The sequence below is a fragment of the Seriola aureovittata genome, chromosome 1, assembly GCF_021018895.1.
Source record: "Seriola aureovittata isolate HTS-2021-v1 ecotype China chromosome 1, ASM2101889v1, whole genome shotgun sequence".
Lineage (NCBI taxonomy): Eukaryota > Metazoa > Chordata > Actinopteri > Carangiformes > Carangidae > Seriola > Seriola aureovittata.
The window spans coordinates 5,676,887-5,697,546 of NC_079364.1; the positions used below are offsets into that span (position 1 = coordinate 5,676,887).

The window sequence follows — 20,660 nt, forward strand, 5'->3', positions numbered from 1 at the left end:
TCGTCTTGTGTAACTTTGAAATACTGTCCTGAAAATGAAACACAATTAAGGTTCTTTTTCCAACTTTGTCTTCAAGTTTGAGCTGCACATGAGAATAAGTTGATTTAAGCACCTTGGGAATCATGTATTTGACCGCAAGTGAAAGAAGGAAGGTCTCTGGATTTGAATGAGACCACCATGTACGGTCCCTGTTGTGACTATACATGATCACACAAAAAGGATTACTTCTTGTGAATGATCACGACAACTGTTGAGTTAATGGAAACACTAAATGCACTAGATTTATGATCTAAGCCACTGCAGCGCAGTGCCTCTTGCATCCAGTCATTTTAATTTGGAAAGCTAAATGCTCTTTAAAAAGGTTCTTTTAAATAACATATAGGTTATGTTAGTAGTAAAGAGGACATGGATTAAATTTCATGCTCTGGATTCACACCCAATATGTTGCATTTACATGAAACACCACTTAGCCAACAGATCCATCAGCACATCCCCACCTCATAGAATTTTAATAAGCGGATCTGTTTATTCCCTGCCTCGGGACAGAGATGATTCAGTGACCTGTTACTATGGTGTGTGATAGTTAGAGAGGAGTTTTACCTGTGTCCCAGTGTGTGATGTCATACCAGTATATTTCTGTGGAGAACAATCAGAGCAGATGCATAACGTCATGGTCATTGGATACATGTGGCATGTTGAGGAAAACAGAGGCTTGTTTGTGAGCTTTGGTGCTAGTGGTGGTGCTTGCAGTCTGGGATCACAGACTTTTGCTTTCTGGATACTTGTGCGATGGCACGTTTTCAAATGGTAGAGAATGTTTGTTGTGTTTCCTGTCTTTGTTGGCGCAGGTCGCCTGCATCCAGGTTTAGAAATCCAAACCATTTCCAAATCACCAAAGTTGCATGACCTCAGTTTCTTCATCTTCTTCTGACTCGCTCATGTTCACATTTCCAAGATTGTGTGTGTTTTTCTTCCCTTGTTTTAGCCCAACACAAGTCAGCTTTGAAAGCCCATTTGCCTAATAGGCCCAAATTCTGACCAGATGCATTTATCGTAAATTACTCATGAATTTATTATCGTTATTATGGAAATTTATTTCATGATAAGTATCAGGAATGTTTTATTGCCGAGCTGTACCATGGCAGGCGTAACTCTAAACTTTCTTGAAGCTTTCAAAGAGTTCCTGACAGAATTTTAAATCGATTTGAGCAATATAACCAAACTCTGTGGTTTGTCTTAAATCTTCCTGTTTATTGTGGATATGTGTTGTAATGTGGAAAACACTGTAATGTACACTGCCTGGGTAGAGGCACTCCTATAGACGTCTGCTCTTGTTAGTGTCAAAACAGAAGCAGTTTGCCCGTCTGTATTGGGTGGGTGGTGTTGGTTCGACATATACAAGCATTCTGTACATTCACGTGTCCTTGTGTATATATGGTGTGATCAAAATGGTTCAAAGGTCACTGTTGAGAGAGACTGTCGGGAGTTGTTGGTGCCAAAATAGACAGGACTGTCCAGTCAGGTTTTGGTCCAGTCAGGTTTTGAGGAGGCATGTCCGTCACAGAAGCGGTCAGAAGTCATAGAAGTAAAACAACCAGGGCAAAATATGACACAGAAAAACAAGACCTGAAGAGTTTTAGTCTCTAGGTCAATGTTGGATAGTGGTTAGTCCGTCACTTTTTCTGTTCTGTACAGAAAATGAAAATGACAGTCATGAAAGATGTCTTGGTGTGTAGAATATGTATTTGTATAACTGGCCCCAATATTTTCCAAAATCTCCACATGGTCAGATTTACCCTACAGAAAATAAGCTGAATTTTGTTACGTTTAGATGAAAATAAAACTTTGTATTAAAACTGATGTATTGTTACCTGACAAACTGACAATATATATAAAGGACAGGGCTCTTTGCGGGTCCCGAGTTGACCTGTTTCTCAGAGCTTTGCATCCACTGAGATTCAACTGAGCTTGGCAGCGTTAAAACTAGACCATCATCTGCTGTGGAAAGTGATTTGAATGATGACAGGGAGCAGTGCAGTATCTTGAAAATGAAAATGTGTAATGTGGTTTGTGGCTCTGGCTTATCCAATCATAGTGCTATATTTTGGAAATGGAAATGTGGTTTGTGGCTCTGATTAGCTTAAGAAATACAAGGGGATTTTTGGGTTGTATCCCAATACACTCTTATGTAGTATAGAGGAGTTTCATGATCATTCATTAGTTTAGGTCTAACCCCCCCCCCCCCCCCCCCCCATCATAGTTACTGATAGGTATTAAATGAGATCACATGAACCTGTCAGCTAACCAGTTTGACAGGATTGTTCCCTCTCTTCCTCTGCGTCTGGAGAAACCACAATAGTGCACGTACCACTTAGTTTGTATGTGTGTCTTTGAAAAGGGGCTTATCCCATGTTTTGTGTGAGAGGTGACGAGTGATATCAGGGCTCCAGTCTCTGCAAATCTGGCTCACTACTGATAATAATTTGTCCAAGGCCTAAACAGACGCTGTGTGGAACAGTGGTTGGCCTTATGGGGCACCCAGTCTCTGCTTTAATGTCTTTGTGTTGATCAGTCGACATTTTCAACACCCCTCCCCAAACTACTACCCAGAGAGGAGCCTGTTATGTTTCCAGAGCAGAGGAGCTTGCAACTTGCAAACAGTAAAAGAGTGACTGTCGGCAAGACGAAACACCACCCTCCTGAAGTCCTGCCCTCTCACAGACAATGCCAGGAACTCTGCGTCCGCATTCAGTAGTAAATCAAATAATGCTGTCATTGTTTCAGCAAGTATTTGAAAAAGGTAGTTCTGTTGTTGACACTTGTCTTCCCCCACAATGGGGCTTTGATGAGAACATGCTTACAATGTAAATGCATTCTTTTCTCTTGGGACATGTTAAACTCTATTCCTCTGAGTTTGTATGTCATATATTTGTGCTGAGAGCTTTAGTTGGAAAACCTACTTGTTTTATTTTGAAATAAAAAAGTCAGGGTGAAGAAGTAGACTGAGGACGGTTTTATACTTTACAAGTCAGATTCGAAATATACTGCACCGTGTGCTCTCTGCTTTGTTTGTGGTTATATCAAATAACATGTAAAATATGTGGTGTATGTATTTGTATGTATATTTCTGTATTTGTTCCAATAATTTCCTTAACAAAAACCCACATGGAGAGCTCTCCTTATGGAGCAGTGTACCTGTCCCCACCTCCGGACAATAACTGGAGAAGGTGAGTAGTGCCTCTTTTGAGCTACAGACAGAGTGGTTATTGTCTTCTATCCTTCCTCTAATGAGATTGTTTTACAACAGGAACCGTTTCCTCTTGCCAGCCTGTTTCCTGTATCAAGCCTCCCTCTGCCTACTAGTATTTTCTTTCTAGATCCAGGCGCTGGCCATGTCGATCAAACAGAGATGTATGTCCAGATCAACATTGAGGCAGGGTGATGGGTGGAGCTGTTGGCCGTCATTGTTTCTGCAGATCAGGACGCTGTGTTAGCCCTGGGAAGGAAGCATCTGACTAAAGGTGTTTGACAGATAGCCTGTTGCTTCAAAGGTCATGCCCAACAGCAGTAGTCCTACTGTTTAGGGGTTTTCTGTTGTCACAGTACCACTGCCCTGTGGTACACAAGCTCCAACTTAGCAGAAATTCAATAGCAGTACCTGCTGGAAAACAATGCTAGGCTAGCTGGCTGTGCCTACATAGAGCAGACAGTGTATCGGTGGACAGCTTTTCCTCAGTGTTTACAAGGGAGTGATTTATGGCCCTGTGATAAAAAGCTCAGCCAAGCTCCTCCCCACTCACTCTTTCACTCTTGCTCTGTCTCCACACTTGTGTCTAGTATGCTGGCTTCTGGCCGGCTGCCAATCACCCTGCCTCATCTTCTTCCACAGCGCCGACACAGACGTTCGCCAGGCTCCGTGTCGAGCGTACTGTAACAGCTTGTACTGTAGAAATGAATAAGGCCCCACGCCCTCTCATCGTTGTTGACAGCACAAAACAGGTTGGCTGACAAACGTCCTCACGGAGCAACCAGGCGTCTGTGTTCTCAGAGTGGGTGTGTTTCTGGGAGAGCCATGTGGCACTAAACACTGAATGCAGACTCTCACATTTAATTTAAGTGGCACTGATTTGTTTCAGCCTGTTTCACAACCAAACATTGAGCATCATGTCATATAAGCTTAAGTTAGAGCAGGAAAAACATGACTACTATTTTCATTTAATACGGTTTCTGTCATGAAGCCACATGCAGGCTTGGCTGTTGAATCTGTAGTGTAACTCTCTGCAGTGAAGTGATTGCACGTGGTGTCTGCTTGTGGACATAAACTCGCACGTAGCCTGTTTTTGATTATAGCTGCAGTGTCACAATGAAAAGACATTTTCATCTCTCCTCTATTCTAGTCATGCTCATCTCTCCCATATCCTTCTTCTTCTATGTGATTGGCATCAGCTCTGTCAAGTCTCTGCAGGCCAAGCCTAGCCTCCTGCTCCAACCTGCAGCAGATTGTTGTCACAGTGTGTAACAGGGATAAACTTCCCTCTCAGCAGTGGATTTTGGCCCACTGCACTGTCACAGGCAGAGAAATAGATATAAGTGCCTTAGTGCTGGTTTAAACTGACTGTGTCCGAACAGACAAGACTCCAAATCTTGGAGAACACCCAGATCTTTCTGCCTAATGTCCACTGATCCACTTACCATCAGTTTTTGCTAAACTGAATAAAGAGTATAAGAAAGAGTAGTGAGGAGCACTCACTGCTCTTTCTTATTCCTCGAAGCTCATTGTATTCCTACCATGTAAACAAACTGACTAATGAACCTTCCTGAAATTTTGCCTATCAGGATGTGACAGGATGTCATGATTTATGGCTGATTTACAGTGTGTTTTTTTAATGAGCACGTAAAAGAAGTGGCTGGATAAAGAAGGAAAAGTTGACGTCACATACCAATAATAGACCAGTATCATTGTTATACACAGTTAAGAGCCTTGACTTGAAACTCGAAGTCCAGGATTTTCCTTTAAGGTCCCTTATTTTACACTTTTCGGAAGTTTTATTTGAAGTGTTGATCCATAAGAAGATATATTTGTGGTTTTAAGAACCAAAAACCATCTCATTGTAGTTTTACATCTCCTCTCTCAGGCTTTTCTCTGGAGCTCTAGTAACAACAGGTCAGTCAACCAATCAGCCAGTGTGTTTCCATGTGCACTGAATGCTTTGATACTTTCACAGTATTAACACAGAACCTAGACCTGCTTTATAATCAAAAAGACATGGACATTTACCTTTTATATAATATGGGACCTTTAAAGAATTCCCTACTGTAGCAGCACCATCATTCCTACATCCAAAAATAGGTTGTCAAATGCATCATCTATCGCACTTTTAAAGAACAAAATACTACATGTTTGCATTAACTTTTTGGTGTTTGATAGCTACATAATTCCTGGATGTTCTGTTTAGACCACTGGGTTCCAGCAGAGCTCTACAATAAAAAATATCAAATTTTAGTTTAACATCATTTAACAGTTGGTAAGGGTTTTTGGAACCAGAAGAAACTTGCACTGTTTGTCAGGGTGACGGTCAGGACAGACGGCACTAGTCATACCATGGGATTTTTGACTGGTGTAGTCTACCTCAGCATTTTAAAGCGGATGTCCCCATTGAAAACTGGTAATTTCACAAATTATATCATGATTAATGTCATTACAAAAGCGATATTTCACAAGAGTGTCCTTGTCTTGCAGGCTGCGTATGTGGCAAAGTGAATGAACAGTACATAAGCTTGCTTTTGCACAATCATTGTTGTGTTTTTACTCTCAGACTGCTGACTGAGCTTGTAGCTTCAGTAAAGACATAACACACTGTTGGAGGGGAAATGGGAAATCAGAGTCTTGGCTGAAGTCATGCTAGATTAGCGAGGCCCCTCTTCCAGTAACCTCCTGGGAAATCCCATTGAAGAAAATTCTACAAGAGACTATTGCTAATATAGTGGATGTACAGTATATAAAAACCACTCTCCTCTTGCTCAAAGAAGAGATCAGTAAATATCCACCCATGGAAGTGGTCTTAGGCTGTTGTGTTGTTGCAGCGAGAAGCCGATTCTCTGCTTGTCCGTCTCAGGGGAGAGTGGGGCGGTAAGTGTTTACAACGCCAGCCACATCTGCACTGCATTACAGCCAGTCAGCTCTGGAGAAGAGCCACCGAGCTTTTTAACTGTTTCAGTGCTTTAATTACTACAACAGTGATCAGCTATCTGCTGACCCACCTTCTCCAACACCAATGATTGGCATAAAGCAAGTGTTTTTAAGTTATTCATATAGTATTTTGAAATGCACCGTTAAGAAAGTGTTCCAGTTGTAAATACACACAATATATACATATTTCTTTTACTCATTGTGTGTTTATATTAACATGGCTTGTGTCAAGCTTCCCAGCCTCTGTTACATCAAAACTTAAAGGCAGTGGGCCAGGACTAAGGGATTGTGAAGCATGACAGAAATGCAGGGGAACAGAGCGGTTCACATAGCCTTTAACCGCTCCATGACCAGCAGCCTGGCCAACAGATCTTATCCTCTCTCTGGATTTGCCGAGGCAGTTTTTTGTCTTTGGGGAAAAAAAGTAGTGATTTCCCAACTTCATCCATCTGTAGTGAGTCAGGCCATGATTTTTGATATCCACCATCTGTCCTCTAGAGCCTATTCAAAGTATAGTGCTTTCTTGGAAATGAGTTGTGTCAAAGAATATTACTGTACGCTGGTGTCTGGGAAGAGATGCTCTTAAAAGAGGCCTGGATCCTGGGGTGCATGAGGCATCAGACCTGAGTATAGCCTAAGATAAGTCCCTTCGGAGACCATCTGCTTCAGGGTCAGAGCTTCAATCCAGTCCCACGCCCTCCTCCACTTCCATTCACCCATCTTGCTCCTGCTATTCCTGTACCAGCCTCTCTCGGGATGAAATCTCAGACCAGGCTCCCTGGAGACTCCTCTGCAGAAAGTCCTTCCAGGGGAGACATTTAAAAGTTTCTTCCGCCGCTTCTTTGGGAGATGTGGTGTGATGATTCGAGGGCTTTTATCATCCTCTAGGTGGTCTCATTGCTGCTTTTTATATGAAAAGGTTTTCTCACCCTAAATCACATCACAAATGTGCTTCCCTGACAAATCAGGCTCTCCAGACTGGTTTAAAATGAATGTGTCGGCATCACATGTACAACACTTAAAATCTTGACGTTTATCTACCACTACTGGTGCCTGAAAGGACACTACCCGTCTCAACTGTTCTTTACAACCTGTCCGATTGTCTGACTGCTTCCACTTTTCGCTGAGTCTGACTTTATTCTATAGACATCATTGTGTTCCCAAATCTCAGCAGTTGCTCTCACTTGAAATAAATCAGAGTGATCCTTTAACCCTTAGTGCCATAGACCCTTTTGAACCAAGAAACCACCATTTTCAGTATTTAAAGCTGAAAAACAAGAACATTTTGTAGATGTTTTCTGCTAAGCAAGCATGCCAGGAGCATGTCCCCCGGCAGGGCTGTAAAGAAGATGGTCGAGTCATTAATAGAAAGTCCATTTGAGTTCTTCTGTTTGTATTTCTGGAAGACTAGTTCTAGCAGTGAGAGAAAAACAAACTGATGTCTGCTCTGTACTTCCAGGCTCAGGAAGAGTCAACGCCCCTTTTTTGCTGAATGCTTCAGAAAAATCCACTTAGTCACTGTTCCCACTTCATCGTCTCAGGCTTTGACAATGACTCTTCACATCAAGTTGTTTACGTTGTTTCTCTCTCTGGCCTGCCGATTCCCCAGAGAGCTGGCTGTGTTGCACCAGTTTTCTCTTCCCATTAGATATGGGAGAACAGCTTGTAACTGCCCCCCAGCTACAGGTTTATAAACCTGGCTTGCAGTTATTCTTCCCATTAGTGCTCCTGTCTTTGTTTGTCTTCATTTTTTTTCCGTCTCATCTGTCTTCACTCTGCTTTTAATTTACTCTCTCTTTCCATTTCCCTCAAATATAAAACGGTATTGTGCTGTATCTGAGTGTTTTCCAGGGTCTTTTCTTTTTTTCCACAAATGCATAATATTTATTACCGAGATATTTTCTCCTTTTCTTAAACTTCAGGTCAGGAGCCAGGGGTCTCTGCTTTCACCCAGTAAATTTGTCTGTCATGCTCTTCCTCTGTCTTTGAAGGGAACAGCAGCCATGGACTGAGGAAAAACGGCCTGGGTTTAGATTAATATCACAACTCAACAGGTGACCCTTGACCCCCCCCCCATCCGCCCCTGTCTGTCTCTCTCTTTCCCTCAGTCTAGCTTTACTGCTTTATCCCTCGCTCACACAGAAGCCAACAATTCTGTTCTTTCTCTTTTTCAATCTCTCTTGGCCACACATAACATCCTGGTTTCTATCCTTTGTAAATCTCCGCCTGATTTGTAACATCTCAATAATCCTCTCCTTTCTTCCTTTGAAGCACTGAGATAGAGGGCCACAAAGTCTCAGCTAAAGGCTGCTATGGTTGAATTATTAATCTCTTTTTTTTTTTTTTCTTCATAGTTTTCCACTCATCTTTCCAGTTTGGTATTTCTGAAACATTAATCAATAGTTCCTTTCTTACTAACCTAGCTTCAGGACTCACGGCTACTTCGCAGGCTAACCAAACCTAATCAAAGCTCCTTATTCACATTTTCTGACTTTCAGCCTTTTTACATTCTTCTCCAAGTGTTTAAACATTATTTGAAAAGAATATTCTGTCAAGTTTGTCCAGTTTGTCCGTTTGTCTGTTTGTCAGCATGAGTGACATGATCAAACTTTAAAAAATTCACATAAGTATTAGCTTTGTTTTTGAAAAACCTAGAATAGCAAACATCCTGAAAATTTGAATAGTTTCTTTATGATACAGAAGGATATTTGCGTATTTGTTGTCTTACTGAGGGTTGAAAAAGATGATCAATACCAACTTCAGCTCTGAGTGTTCAGGTCAGAGGTAGCTCTGTAGCATGTTTATCACAGCATTACATTGTGCACCTGGGAGTCAGCTGGGTTTTGTTCAGACTTACAAATGTGTGTGAAGCTGCGAACTTCACTGTGAGGACAACAAGACGTCTGAGATACTGCATGTGCCCAGTGCCACTGTGCTACACAGAAACAGTTAGTGCTAAGCTAACTCTTCATTAAACCAGTGAAACTAATTGTTACTTGTAGCCTTATGTGTAGAAAAAAACTACAGCCAAGGCTCTGTGTGGATAAAATTGATTCAAAATAACTATATGTTTGATTAAAAGTACAAAACAGATCTGACATGGAATTCGGTGAAACACCATGTTTAACGCTCAGAGATTAAATTGATATTGATCGTCTTAACTCTCTTTAAGATGGTGAATAAATGTAATTTTCTGTCAGTATTATTACCAGATGACTAATTTAGGCTGTAAACGTGATGAAACTCAAAATGGTTGCCACAGATTATTAGACGTTTTATTATGAAAATTCTGCTTTAATTGAGGGAAAAAAAGCAGCTTTTTAAAAGCTGCCAGGTTTGAATTGATCAAACTTGAGTGTGATTAGAATAATTTGCGACAATGTAGAAGAAAATTAAGAGTGACGCATGAAAGAAGCAATTGAGGCTTAATGGAGAGCACTAGACAGAGCTCTCAGCTGGAGAGCTATAGGACTCTGGGGTTTGTGTGGGTTGGCCAATGCAAGTGAACATGTGTAAATGTGTGAATTTACAGCTCATATTGGACTCTAGACAGACAACCAAGAAGATACTGATTTCGAATCCAATAATCTTTTATAGCTCTTAATTTAAACTATTTAAATTGAGTCAATTGGGCAGCTCCCAACACTTTAATCAGTTTCTCAGGAAATAATGTTTAGATCTTAATGTAAAAAATCAGACATGTTAATGGTGTTGAGATGTAGGATGTTGTACAGTTTGGTTGGCCTTGGTGGAGGTATGTGCTCTACTGAATACCATTGAAGTGCCAGTACTGAAACAGCTAGTGGAAACATATAGACTGGATCCCTGTCAAATTAGTCCAGAAAATGATATTTCTGAACTTTTATTAACTGCATTAAAGACAGTTGATCTTCATGTCATGTTGAGAGGTTTTACAAATATTGCAGACTTGTCAGTTTCTCTGTGTTTTCCCGTATCAGTATTATTAGAGATAACAAACACCAGCATGTTTATACTATACTACGATTATTATTTCATCTCTGAGCCAAAACCTGTTTTCATCAAGGACTAATGAAGAATTAGTCCTGTGTTGTGAGGGTGTTTATGTGTAAGGTCAGTGTGAGCCTGCAGATGAATGCAGCCTGTGTGGAGGCAGAGCAGGAAGCTGAATGACTCACTGACCTTATGGTCCTGAGAAATCTTCTGCCTCTGTCCAAGGTGCTGGAACACTTTGCATAATTTCCCTCTTCTTCCTCCTCCCCCCCTCCTCTTCCTCCTACACAGAACCAATTCAGACTCTGCTCTCCATACGAGCGCTATGAACCCAAACCCTCAGGACCCCTTTGGCATGAACCAGCAGATGGGCCGAGGTCCCCCCCAGCGAAATGGTGAGAGTAACAAACACAGCACAACATACTCAGATTCAGAGAAAGCAGTTATTTTACTTGTGTGTCTGTTTGGCTGTTTTATTTAGTTAATGTGACTTTAACTCTACGTCAGCTTACGGAGGCTTAAACATCAGCTCATTTGTACATAATTCAGTCCATTTTGTCTTTTTACTGCATTGTGTTTAGTTTTTCTCTCTACTGTAGCTGCACAAAAAGCTGTATATTATCCCAACACCCGTGAGATCACCAAGCAAATCTTTTCTATTACGGATCTGATCTCATCCTCCCGTTACACCTAATGTTGCATCATCAGACCTCCATCTTGACAAGGTCACCAAGGCCTTGAAAGACTAAAGCAAAAAACTGTAGAAAATTTAAAGCACTGCACCACTCAAAAATGTGTTTTGTTTATTGTTACTATACCTGGATGTTTGAGCTTCAGAATGATGTATGTGCAGAAACTAGAAGCACAAGGAGAGTGAGGAAATCCACCCATGGTCCAATATGCAACTTACACAAGTGTCGTGGACATTTGAAATCTCTAGCGGACACAGAGTGAAAATGGACTTTTCATTGCAGTAGACACTTTATGTTCAGCAGTTAAACCTCTTAAATGAACAGTAATTGCAAACTTTTAAGTTCAGAATTCATATTGCACACAAATTATTCTTCGATATATATATATATATATATACTGCATATCTTAAAAGATTTTTAGGGGAGCTTGTTTAATCTTGAGATTTTTCTAAACCATATACTGTTCTACTAGAAGCAGCTTTGATTTTCCTTACAAGCAAAACATTTGGAATTGACAAAACAGTAAAAACTGTATTTCAGTGGAAACCGCTTATAATGATCACAGTTACACTGATTTGCCACTTTTATGAATCAAAAAGCTTGGGACACAATCATTCCTGTACAAATGCTGTTTAAATAATTTAGTTGTAATAATGAAGTGGTCTTACAGTGTTCACGCTGTGTCTTTTCATTCTTGACAACATGATTTCAAAACCTTTGTTGCAGACTACTGAGAACTGTCATATGTTTAGGTTCGCTTTACTTGTACAAGGTGTTTACACTGCCAGGGTGTAACGACCGCCCCTGCCTGCTCGCCCAGCACAAGTTCACTGTGTGTGTGTGTGTGTGTGTGTGTGTCTCCGTGTGTGTGTGTGTGTCTCCGTGTGTGTGTGTGTGTGTGTGTGTGTGTGTGTGTGTGTGTGTGTGTGTGTGTGTGTGTGTGTGTGTGTGTGTGTGTGTGTGTGTGTGGTAGCTTTGCAGTCTCCTATATTTTTCTACTTTGACAAAGGAGTCCTGTTTAAACAAATGTATTCAAATTTCTGCTCGGATTGATTTGGGTGCAATGTACTGACTCGGTCTGGCATGTGTTGCTGACCTGTTGTGAGACAAACTTGTGTTGTGTTTTCTCTTTTCGTGGAGTGAGTGTGAGTGACCATGAGGAGCAGAGCTGACAGAATCTATTAGCAGATTAGAAGGAGGTGGAATATTCAGTGTGACATGCGCACCACCAACAGGGGCAGGAAACAGTCTAGAGAGACTCATTCAGATCCACTAGTGTACAGAGACATTACTTCTGACACTCATCCAGTGCATTATAGAGGTGAGAGAGAAGTCCTGGTCACTGCAGCGCAGAGCCAACGTGTGTTTAAACTAGATACCCTCTCAGTCACATGCAGTACGCAGGCTGCTCCTATACTGGGTCCATGTTGTAGTAATCATGCTAGTTTATGGTGTTTGTGTTTCTGTTCCTCTGGTCATTTATTAACAGAGAACACAGTCCATCCAGCCAGCTGCTCTGAGCTCAGTTACACAAATCACTATCAGGCCAACAGCAACGTTGTGTTTATACCTTTTGTAATTGGTCCAAAGACAAAAGAATTCATCCTCCTCTCTCCTCTTTTCACACTCTTCATCTCTTCACTTCTTCACTTGCTTCTCTGCTGAGATGTTTCCATCTGAGCATCCATTGTGTATTTGACAGTGTTTGTCACTTCTGTCTGATCTCAGCCCTGATGAAGTGTGGACTGGATGAGAGAAGTGCTCCTCCACTGGATTACTGCTCACTGTGTTTAGCCAACAAGCTTATACAGGATATTGCTTTAAGATCTGGGCCAAGTATGAATTTCACGTACAAACAGAATCAGCCCAGTATAGATACTTGAATTAGAGCACACTGCCTGTTGTGCTTTAAATGGCTCAGTTGAAAATGTTGCTGTGTGTGACACCAGGTATTTCATGTGCATGGTTGCTTCATGTGTGTTGCACTCATCTCCTGTCAGTCTTTTTAGGGCTGCAACAATTATTGTGATTATGGATGAATCTACCAATGATTTTATCAGTTAATCATTTGGTTCCATCATCATTTTCCCAAAGTCCATGCTGGTGTTATCAAATGCCTGTCCAACAGTCCAAAACCTAAAGATATTCGATGTACTTTCACAGATTTATTAGGAAAACCAGAAAATATTCACACAAGAAGCTGGAATCAGAGTGTTCTTACATTTTTGCTTAAAATAATACTTAAACCAGAGGTTTTGAAAGTGGGAGGTGGGCCTCACCATGGGGGGTCCAAACAGTTTCAGGGGAGGCTCAATAAATGGAAAGGAAAAAATGTTATTACATTAGTTATGAAAAGGAGATCATGAAAATTAGCCCAACTATGTGTTTTTCGGTTAGAGAGAGTTCAGAGATTCAGTAGTTTTTGGGGAATTTTACTGTTTTTCCCAGAGTCAGAAACTAATGAAAGCCTTAGGACAGACATTTTTTATGTATTTGGTTTAGTCTCAAGTTCATCAAACAGCAGTATCAGGCAGTATTGGATCAATTGTTGAGTCTCTATGGGATCAAATAACATAATAGTGATACCATCCAGGAATTAAGTGAAACAAAGCAGGTAAACTATAAGGTGGCGTGAGGCGCCTTTTTCCAGGGTTTGTCAGAGGGGCGTCCCACAGTCCCTGACTTAAACGATTAATCAGTTCTCAAAATATTTGCTGATTCATTTTCTGTCCATTAATCAGTTTCTGGTGCAGTGTCTCTTTCAGTGCAAAGCTGCCAGACCTAGAATCAGGCCGTTATGGTTAACTGTACATGTCAGGAGTTAATTATATTTGCTCAAAGATGAGATCGGCCGCCTGTGGATTGTCACATACAGTACTGTCTTCTTGCATAACCTGCTGTATATAGTCCACCAGCACATAGTGCACATAGCTGCACAGGCTGTATATCCTGTCCTCTAAAAGAGGCTATGACACCAACCTGGTTCATGTTGGGGGATCAGCAGTGCTTCCTCATCGCCTCACTGCTGCCGCCACAGCAGCGCGGAGAGCTGTGAGGCCCCAGGGCCTCGTTGACACCTCAAGGTTTCAGCTGGTTTCGAGTGGTGTTAAGCCCTCGCTGATTAAAGAAGCATCTAACTAGGAATTACAGCTATGAGTCACAGTGCCGGGGTGGAAGTAGTTAGGAGCAGAGGAGTTCAGCTACAGTCTTTTTGGTGTCTCTTTTTCTTTTTTTTTTTTTTTAATGGAAAAGGAGCAGCAGCAGTCAGAGGAGCTCTAACGGTACCTGTGCAGCTGACAGGCCTCTGACTGCTGGTATGCTCTTCACAGTGATAGCTTTCTCTTAATCCTGAACATTCACACACACAAACTGAATGCATTGCACGGTGTAAGAGATCCAGCCAGGGACACCGGCCAGCCATTTTCCATCCCAGTTGTCCTGTTTCTGCCCTTTCTGTCCTTTGTCCCTCTGCGAGCAACAGCGACCAGACACCTTTTGAAAAGGGGAAAGAAATGATGCTAGACTTGTTGTATCGCCTCATTGTCCCATCTGTTCCTGCAGCATGAAAAGCTGCCTCTCAAAATGAATGGGCCTCAGAGAGAAATGAGAGCATGGAAGGAAGAAGGAATGGGTGGGCAGTTGATCAAAGGCTAATGTAAGAGAAGCTGAGCTCAAGTGAATGATGAGGAGACGGAGAGGAGAAACACATTTTTTTTTTCCTAATAAGCAACAGAGTGCGCAGGAAGTGTTGTTGCTTAACACAAGAGTTAGACAGAATAGAGAAAAGTTAAAAGGAGGAGAAGACAAAGGCTTGTGTATCTGGCATGGGGTCTGCAGTGAAAAGGAAGAGAAAGAGCCTCTTTGTGGCATGAGGAAAAACAATGGCCCTCTCTTTAGTCCTCATCAGTCTGTGACCCCCTCCACCCCCTCCACCCAACTTCTCTCCCCCCTTTTCCTCATCTCTGCGACTAATAACATGATGCCAGATGCCCAGCTGTTGTGTTTATGAAACTGCACAGTAATTGCGGAGTGTATTCCATCGAGCCTGTTCCTGTCACAGGGACTGATTATTGTTCCAGACATGTCGGAATGATTCAAACAGCTGGTTAATATTGAACATCCTCTAATGTTCCTCTGCTTTTGTTTTTATGTCTTTCTTTATTTCTCCATCTATCATCCCCCTCCTCTTTTTTTATGTGTTTGTTTCCGTGGAGGCTGGCATGTAGCCAGTGTGAATGAGGCAGAGGTGGATGGCTCCGGAGACGGTGAGTAGCATTTTTCTTCAATAACCATCGTGTCATCGGTAGAAAACATTCAATTAAGGTGTACCCTCTTCTCTGCAGTGTTTTCCTTCCCCACCCTGGCTAACGAGGAGAGTCTAATAGGTGTCAGTAAGCCCCTTCCCAAGCAGCTGTGGGAGGCCAAGAAGGTGAGACTGCTGCTTAAAGTTACAAAAAAAAACCTCCAAACAGCGACTGTAATAACGGGATCAGACCTCCCTACATTCATTTCTATGTAGAATGGTCACGATGCCAAATTAGGTTGCGACACCTTAAATTCCTGCCGTGCCTGAGTCGTGAGATGTCGGATGCTTGAACGCGTTGAACCAGTCTTTCCTGTGTGACGGTAGAGAGGTGATTGGGCAGGACGAGCCAGACACAGATTTCTAGGATCGGGGATGTCAACAACCCTTGGCCTCCAAATCATGACGGAGGAAATCATAGATGTTGTCAAACTAGATGAGGAAAGGCATGAGGAAATAAGTCATGACAGTTCGCCTCATGAATTGTTCTTGACGCAGGATCGATCATCTTCCACTGTTACACATTACATGAGATAAAGGACAAACTGTCATGCCCAGCGCTCCTGACAATCAGTGTCTTTTGGACCCAGACATTACTTTCAGTTCCCAGGTCAGGCGCCCAACCCAGAATGAGGTGATGGTTCAGGTTCCTGGAGCAGTACAGTATCTTTGTTAATGTGAAGCTTTCCACATTGTGGTGGATTTCAGGCGCCATGTGGCTCATAACATATATAAAAAAAAATACGTTGATCCGACCAGCATCTGCGCAGATACTGAGCTCATTATGCAGATCAGGGTCGATCCACATTAAATCCAGTTTCTTTGTCACTGTCAAAATAAGAATTTGTTTCTGCCCCCATGCAGTTACACCTGGGGGAGCTTTTAGTGCCACAGAAATCCCCTCCTCATGTTACCTTCCAAAAATGATTCCAATGAGTACCACGTCGTGAGATACACAGGTTTTTCATTTTGGGGGGAATGAGAGCACTGATGTCTGATGAGAATTGTTATGATCTGGTTGAGGCACAGAGCGAAAATGAACGTTCAAGGTTTTTTTTTTTTTTTGTTTGTTTGTTTTTTGTTTGTTTTTTTTCAATATGCATCAGTTTCTATCACAGTTGTAATTTTGTGTTTCTGTTTCAGGTCCAGTCTCTGGCATCGAGGCCTAAATCCTGTGAAGTGCCTGGAATCAAGTAAGACCCATATCATTGTAACGTTACACAACACATTTTAATGCCACTGTGGCCCATATCATATTCCTGTCACTGAAAATAGGATATGGCCGTTTTCCACAGGCGGCCGGTCAACAGAAACAATGAAATCCTAGAAATGAAATGCCACACATTCCCACCGTGTCGAACAGGATGTCTGTGATCCTCTTTACACCTCCAACTCTTTTAACTCGGAGGAACAGAGTTATTACGATCAGATTCCTTTGGCATTGTTCAACGACAGTTTGCTAGCACTATTGTTTTCCAACTGTAAACCACCTCCTGTGTCACGTTGCCAGTAGATGATACAGATCAGACAAGATTTACAATTCATATCAATATTATTATTATTATTATTATTATATTATATATCATTATACAGACCGTGATACAGTCTTCTGAGGGGCCTTATGAGATTTAAGACTCTTAGAAAACCCTTTTGTTTATTGTGGAAATAAATGATTAAACAGTGATAAATTAGCTGCTTTGGCTTCTTGGTTTCACACTTTCTCTTTTCCCGAGAGAGAAACACTGTTTGTGTGTTTGTGGAGGCAAGCATTTGTTGTGCAAGATTGTGTGTGTGGGGAAAGACAACAATGAGTCACAGTTGCTGCTCATATGCTGTTAATGCAGCATATGAGCAGAAATGGAAATTGGAGAAATAATAGAGGAAATAGAGAGTGGGTGGAAAAAAGAAGCGGCTAGAACAAGTGGATGAGAGTCAAAGAAACATCTTGTCAATTTGAAACGGCATTGGAGGCACATTTAGTGGCCCTGCCTTTAATTATGCACCATATTTAAATGAATTCAAGTGGATTCTGAGTGTCGGTGTGTTTCTGTCCACCTTCTCTGCAGTATATTCCCATCTCCGGAGCAGAACCCCGGTCTGTCCCACTACCAGGGCTCGTTAAACACCGGCGGCTCCCTGCCCGACCTCAGCAACCTTCACTTCCCCTCCCCGCTCTCCACCCCGCTGGACCCTGAGGACAACGGAGGGTATCCCAACCTCAGCGGAGGCAGCAGCACCGGAAACCTGCCGGCCGCCATGATGCACTTAGGCATCGGCAACTCACAGGGTGGGTGGAGTACAGCTTTGTGCGTGTGTGTTTTGGACTTGTGTCCCTATTTTTGATCCTTCATTCCCCAATTGGCAGGCACACAGACACAAACGAAATCTATTCCACATTTAGCTCCTATGCTTTGTTGACGTTTGTTTATTTTTTTCTTTTTGCAAAATATATTTGAAGTTATTATTGAATTAAAAGTCATTACAGTGATCCCCAAAAAATATAAACTGGACAAAATCTGTGAGCAAACAGTATCACTTACTGCTTTATGTTTTGAGTTAAAATTATTGTTCTATTCACTTAATCTCTCAATCCACCATTTTATCCACATTTGGTGACTCTCGTTCCTTTTTTGAAAAACACTGGACATGAGTCAGACTCATGGTATTTTCATGAATGTTTTGGTCCTCTCATTTGTCTTCTTGTTGGATTTGGGGTATCTGAATTTACTAGTGGAAGTCAATCTTCATCTTTGGGGTTTGAGTCTTTGTAGGTTTAATAACCTGAAGGTTTGTTTCAGCTTTAGCCTTAAAGTTGGGAACCGCTGCTCCAGTGTTTTGAGCAGGATCCAGGTTTCTCCCTCTGCCAGCAGACCGACCGTGCATTATGGGCAGCTCATTCAATGATCTCTCTGTCTCCAACTTCCTCACTCTGAACTCCGTTGCCTGATCGGATCACACCCACCGCTGCTCCCTCTCAGTCTTTCCTCTCTGTACTTTGTGAGTAGGATGTGTGGTTGGGCTGCCATGTCGAACACAGTTCAGCTTGGCCGAGCACCAAAGTGACAGAGGAACTTTGACCCTGTTTTGGCTCGCTACAATCAGCTCTTTTCTTTTCCCCTCAGTCTCTCTCTGTCCTCTCATTTTCCTTTCCTCTGTGCTCCATCTTTCTCTCCCTCCAATCACACAAAAGTCTAGTGTTTTGGGTTTAAGACTGGAGAGCGCACTGGAAAATCAAGTGCATACTACATCATAACTTCCACATGTTCTCCTTGGTTTCTAAGGGCCAATATCTGCTTTGGATCCATAGCTGCCTTATTAGTTTCATTGTAAATGTACATTTACGCTCTGGTGCTTTTTGAACCTGTTGTCATGTTGTCTTTACTGTCCCGGCAGGACTCTCCTCCTCTCTGAGCAATCCCTCAATTCAGGCGTCCCTCAACAACTGTCAGCTGCAGTCATCGCTCAGCAATCCCTCCATCAACTCATCCCTGCGTCTGTCCAGCAATTCCCCCCGGCGACGTCCCGCTCCCATCAGCCCCCTTACCCTGTCTCCAGGCGCTGAGCAGCGCAGGGGTCTGGCCAAGCAGCTGTCTCCCACCATGTCCCCTTCACTGTCCCCCATCACACAGGTACATATACGTCACACAGTTCCTTGGTCAGATGAGGGATTGTTCATTTTGTAGTGTTTGTTATGTGGAGATAAACAAAGATAATACATTTGTGGTTGTGTTGTGTTGAACTTTGGCTTCAGTGTCATTGCATTTTGTAGACTGACACTTGAAAGAAAAAGAACCTGCTGTCAGAAATAATGTAGCACTACGACACGTCTGTAACAAGAGAAAAAGTACAATTATATAAAATGAAATCCAAATCCCCAGTAAAATTCCTGCCATTGCAAAACACTGGTGCAATTGTTTTTACCCTGTTTTTGATGGGGTCAGTGTAGCTGAGTAATGACACTGCAATCAGAATAAATAAACTTCAAGTCTTTATTAAACTTGTATTCAGTCTGTAGTGACTCCTGCTGGCTTCTTCTGTCCTGTGTAGGGAGTTGCTTTGGATACCAGCAACATGCCAAGGGAGCCGCCCCCACCCTACCCACTCTACCAACAATCCCAGCACGCAGTGGACCAGAGCCGACAACGCCAACAGCAACACCAGCACCAGCACCAGCAGCAGTCACAACAACAGCAGCAGCAACAGCAACAGCAACAGCAGCCTCTCTCCCCTCTTCAGAGCATCCCACTGGACTTCAACACGAGCCAAGTAAGTGCCATGAAGGCCGCCTTTGTCTGGGTGTGTGCACATGGGCACAGAAACACTCAACATGTGCATTGTTGATTTAGTTTGTAATTTTATTTTTTATCTCCCTGCAGAGGTTAGTGTGGGAGATTAGATTCAGTGTTGTAGTTCTGTTAACCAGCACTTATTTGAGCAATTACAGCTACTCTGTAGTTTGTTTTTAAACTTAATGGACCTAAATAACAGATAGAAATATTTTGCGAATGTTGTCTATGTAACTATAAATGTAAACTTCAGTAATACCTCTGAAAATAAAGACATCAGTACCGTGGAGAATACACAGATCATACATCTGATCATTAACAGTTATTCAGGCTGGTGAGGTGTGATAGGTGTAGACACATATGCTATTTTTATTGTGTAAGTGTGGCTGCCAAATGTACCACCTGCACGTTTACAAACAGTTTTCATTATTTTATCCTTTTTTTATTTTTTTCGTAATTTTTTTAAATAATAATGGAAAAAGTCCATAAGAATTTCCCAAATGTCTCGTTTTGTCTGAGCAACTGTTCAAAACTTAAAAATATTCAGTTTATAATTATAAAACTAAGAAAAGCAGCAAATCCATTTTGGAGAAGCTGGAACCAATAATAAACTATTGAGACAATTTATCTATTATCCTGATTTCAGAATAATTTTCTGTTGATTGACTAATCCATTAATCAACTGATCATTTCAATCCAAGAGAAGCTTAATGGTTATTTGATTTTAGTCTCAATAATTACATTATCGTCCAACTGTTAAAGCCTGGTCTACTCCACTTCAATGGACCACTGTAAAAAAGAAGTGATTTATTTACATCACACACGTCATAATAATAAACTTATAAACACACAAACTTGCAGACCACTTGTTGTCTGATGACGATCTGATGTTTTGGGCCTCTGTGTCTTCCATGACAGCACAACAATATGGCAACACTCTTCACTGACCCCTTCATGGAGCCTCAGTTCTCCAATCGCCAGAGCAAGACCCTCCCCTATCAGGTACCAGTTGACACACACACATGTACCAGTTGACACACACACACACACACACACACACACACACACACACAGTGTATGAATGTTGAATGCACAAAGCAGTGCACGTATTTTCAGTCAGAGTTCATCTCCACAGAGACATGTCAGCAAGGTTAAGTTGTCGCAACAAGGATAAAGACTTGTTGGCCTGTTTTTCCTTATCAGCTCCGATGTGAAGG

General features: G+C 41.9%; 1 protein-coding gene across 4 annotated transcripts in view; it reads left to right on the forward strand.

The window, feature by feature from the left end:
- Nucleotides 1–20,660, forward strand: part of crtc3 (CREB regulated transcription coactivator 3) — a 33,111-nt gene that overhangs the window by 7,986 nt on the left and 4,465 nt on the right. Inside the window, exons 4-13 of one of the 4 annotated variants that reach the window (XM_056380149.1) lie at nt 3,166–3,227; nt 8,182–8,244; nt 10,454–10,557; nt 15,069–15,119; nt 15,198–15,283; nt 16,301–16,350; nt 17,224–17,444; nt 18,551–18,786; nt 19,205–19,423; nt 20,362–20,445. In XM_056380149.1, coding sequence (XP_056236124.1) covers nt 3,166–3,227; nt 8,182–8,244; nt 10,454–10,557; nt 15,069–15,119; nt 15,198–15,283; nt 16,301–16,350; nt 17,224–17,444; nt 18,551–18,786; nt 19,205–19,423; nt 20,362–20,445 — 1,176 coding nt within the window. The remainder of the gene's footprint in view (nt 1–3,165; nt 3,228–8,181; nt 8,245–10,453; nt 10,558–15,068; nt 15,120–15,197; nt 15,284–16,300; nt 16,351–17,223; nt 17,445–18,550; nt 18,787–19,204; nt 19,424–20,361; nt 20,446–20,660) is intronic. The other 3 variants (XM_056380155.1, XM_056380163.1, XM_056380173.1) reach the window with 3 other exon arrangements.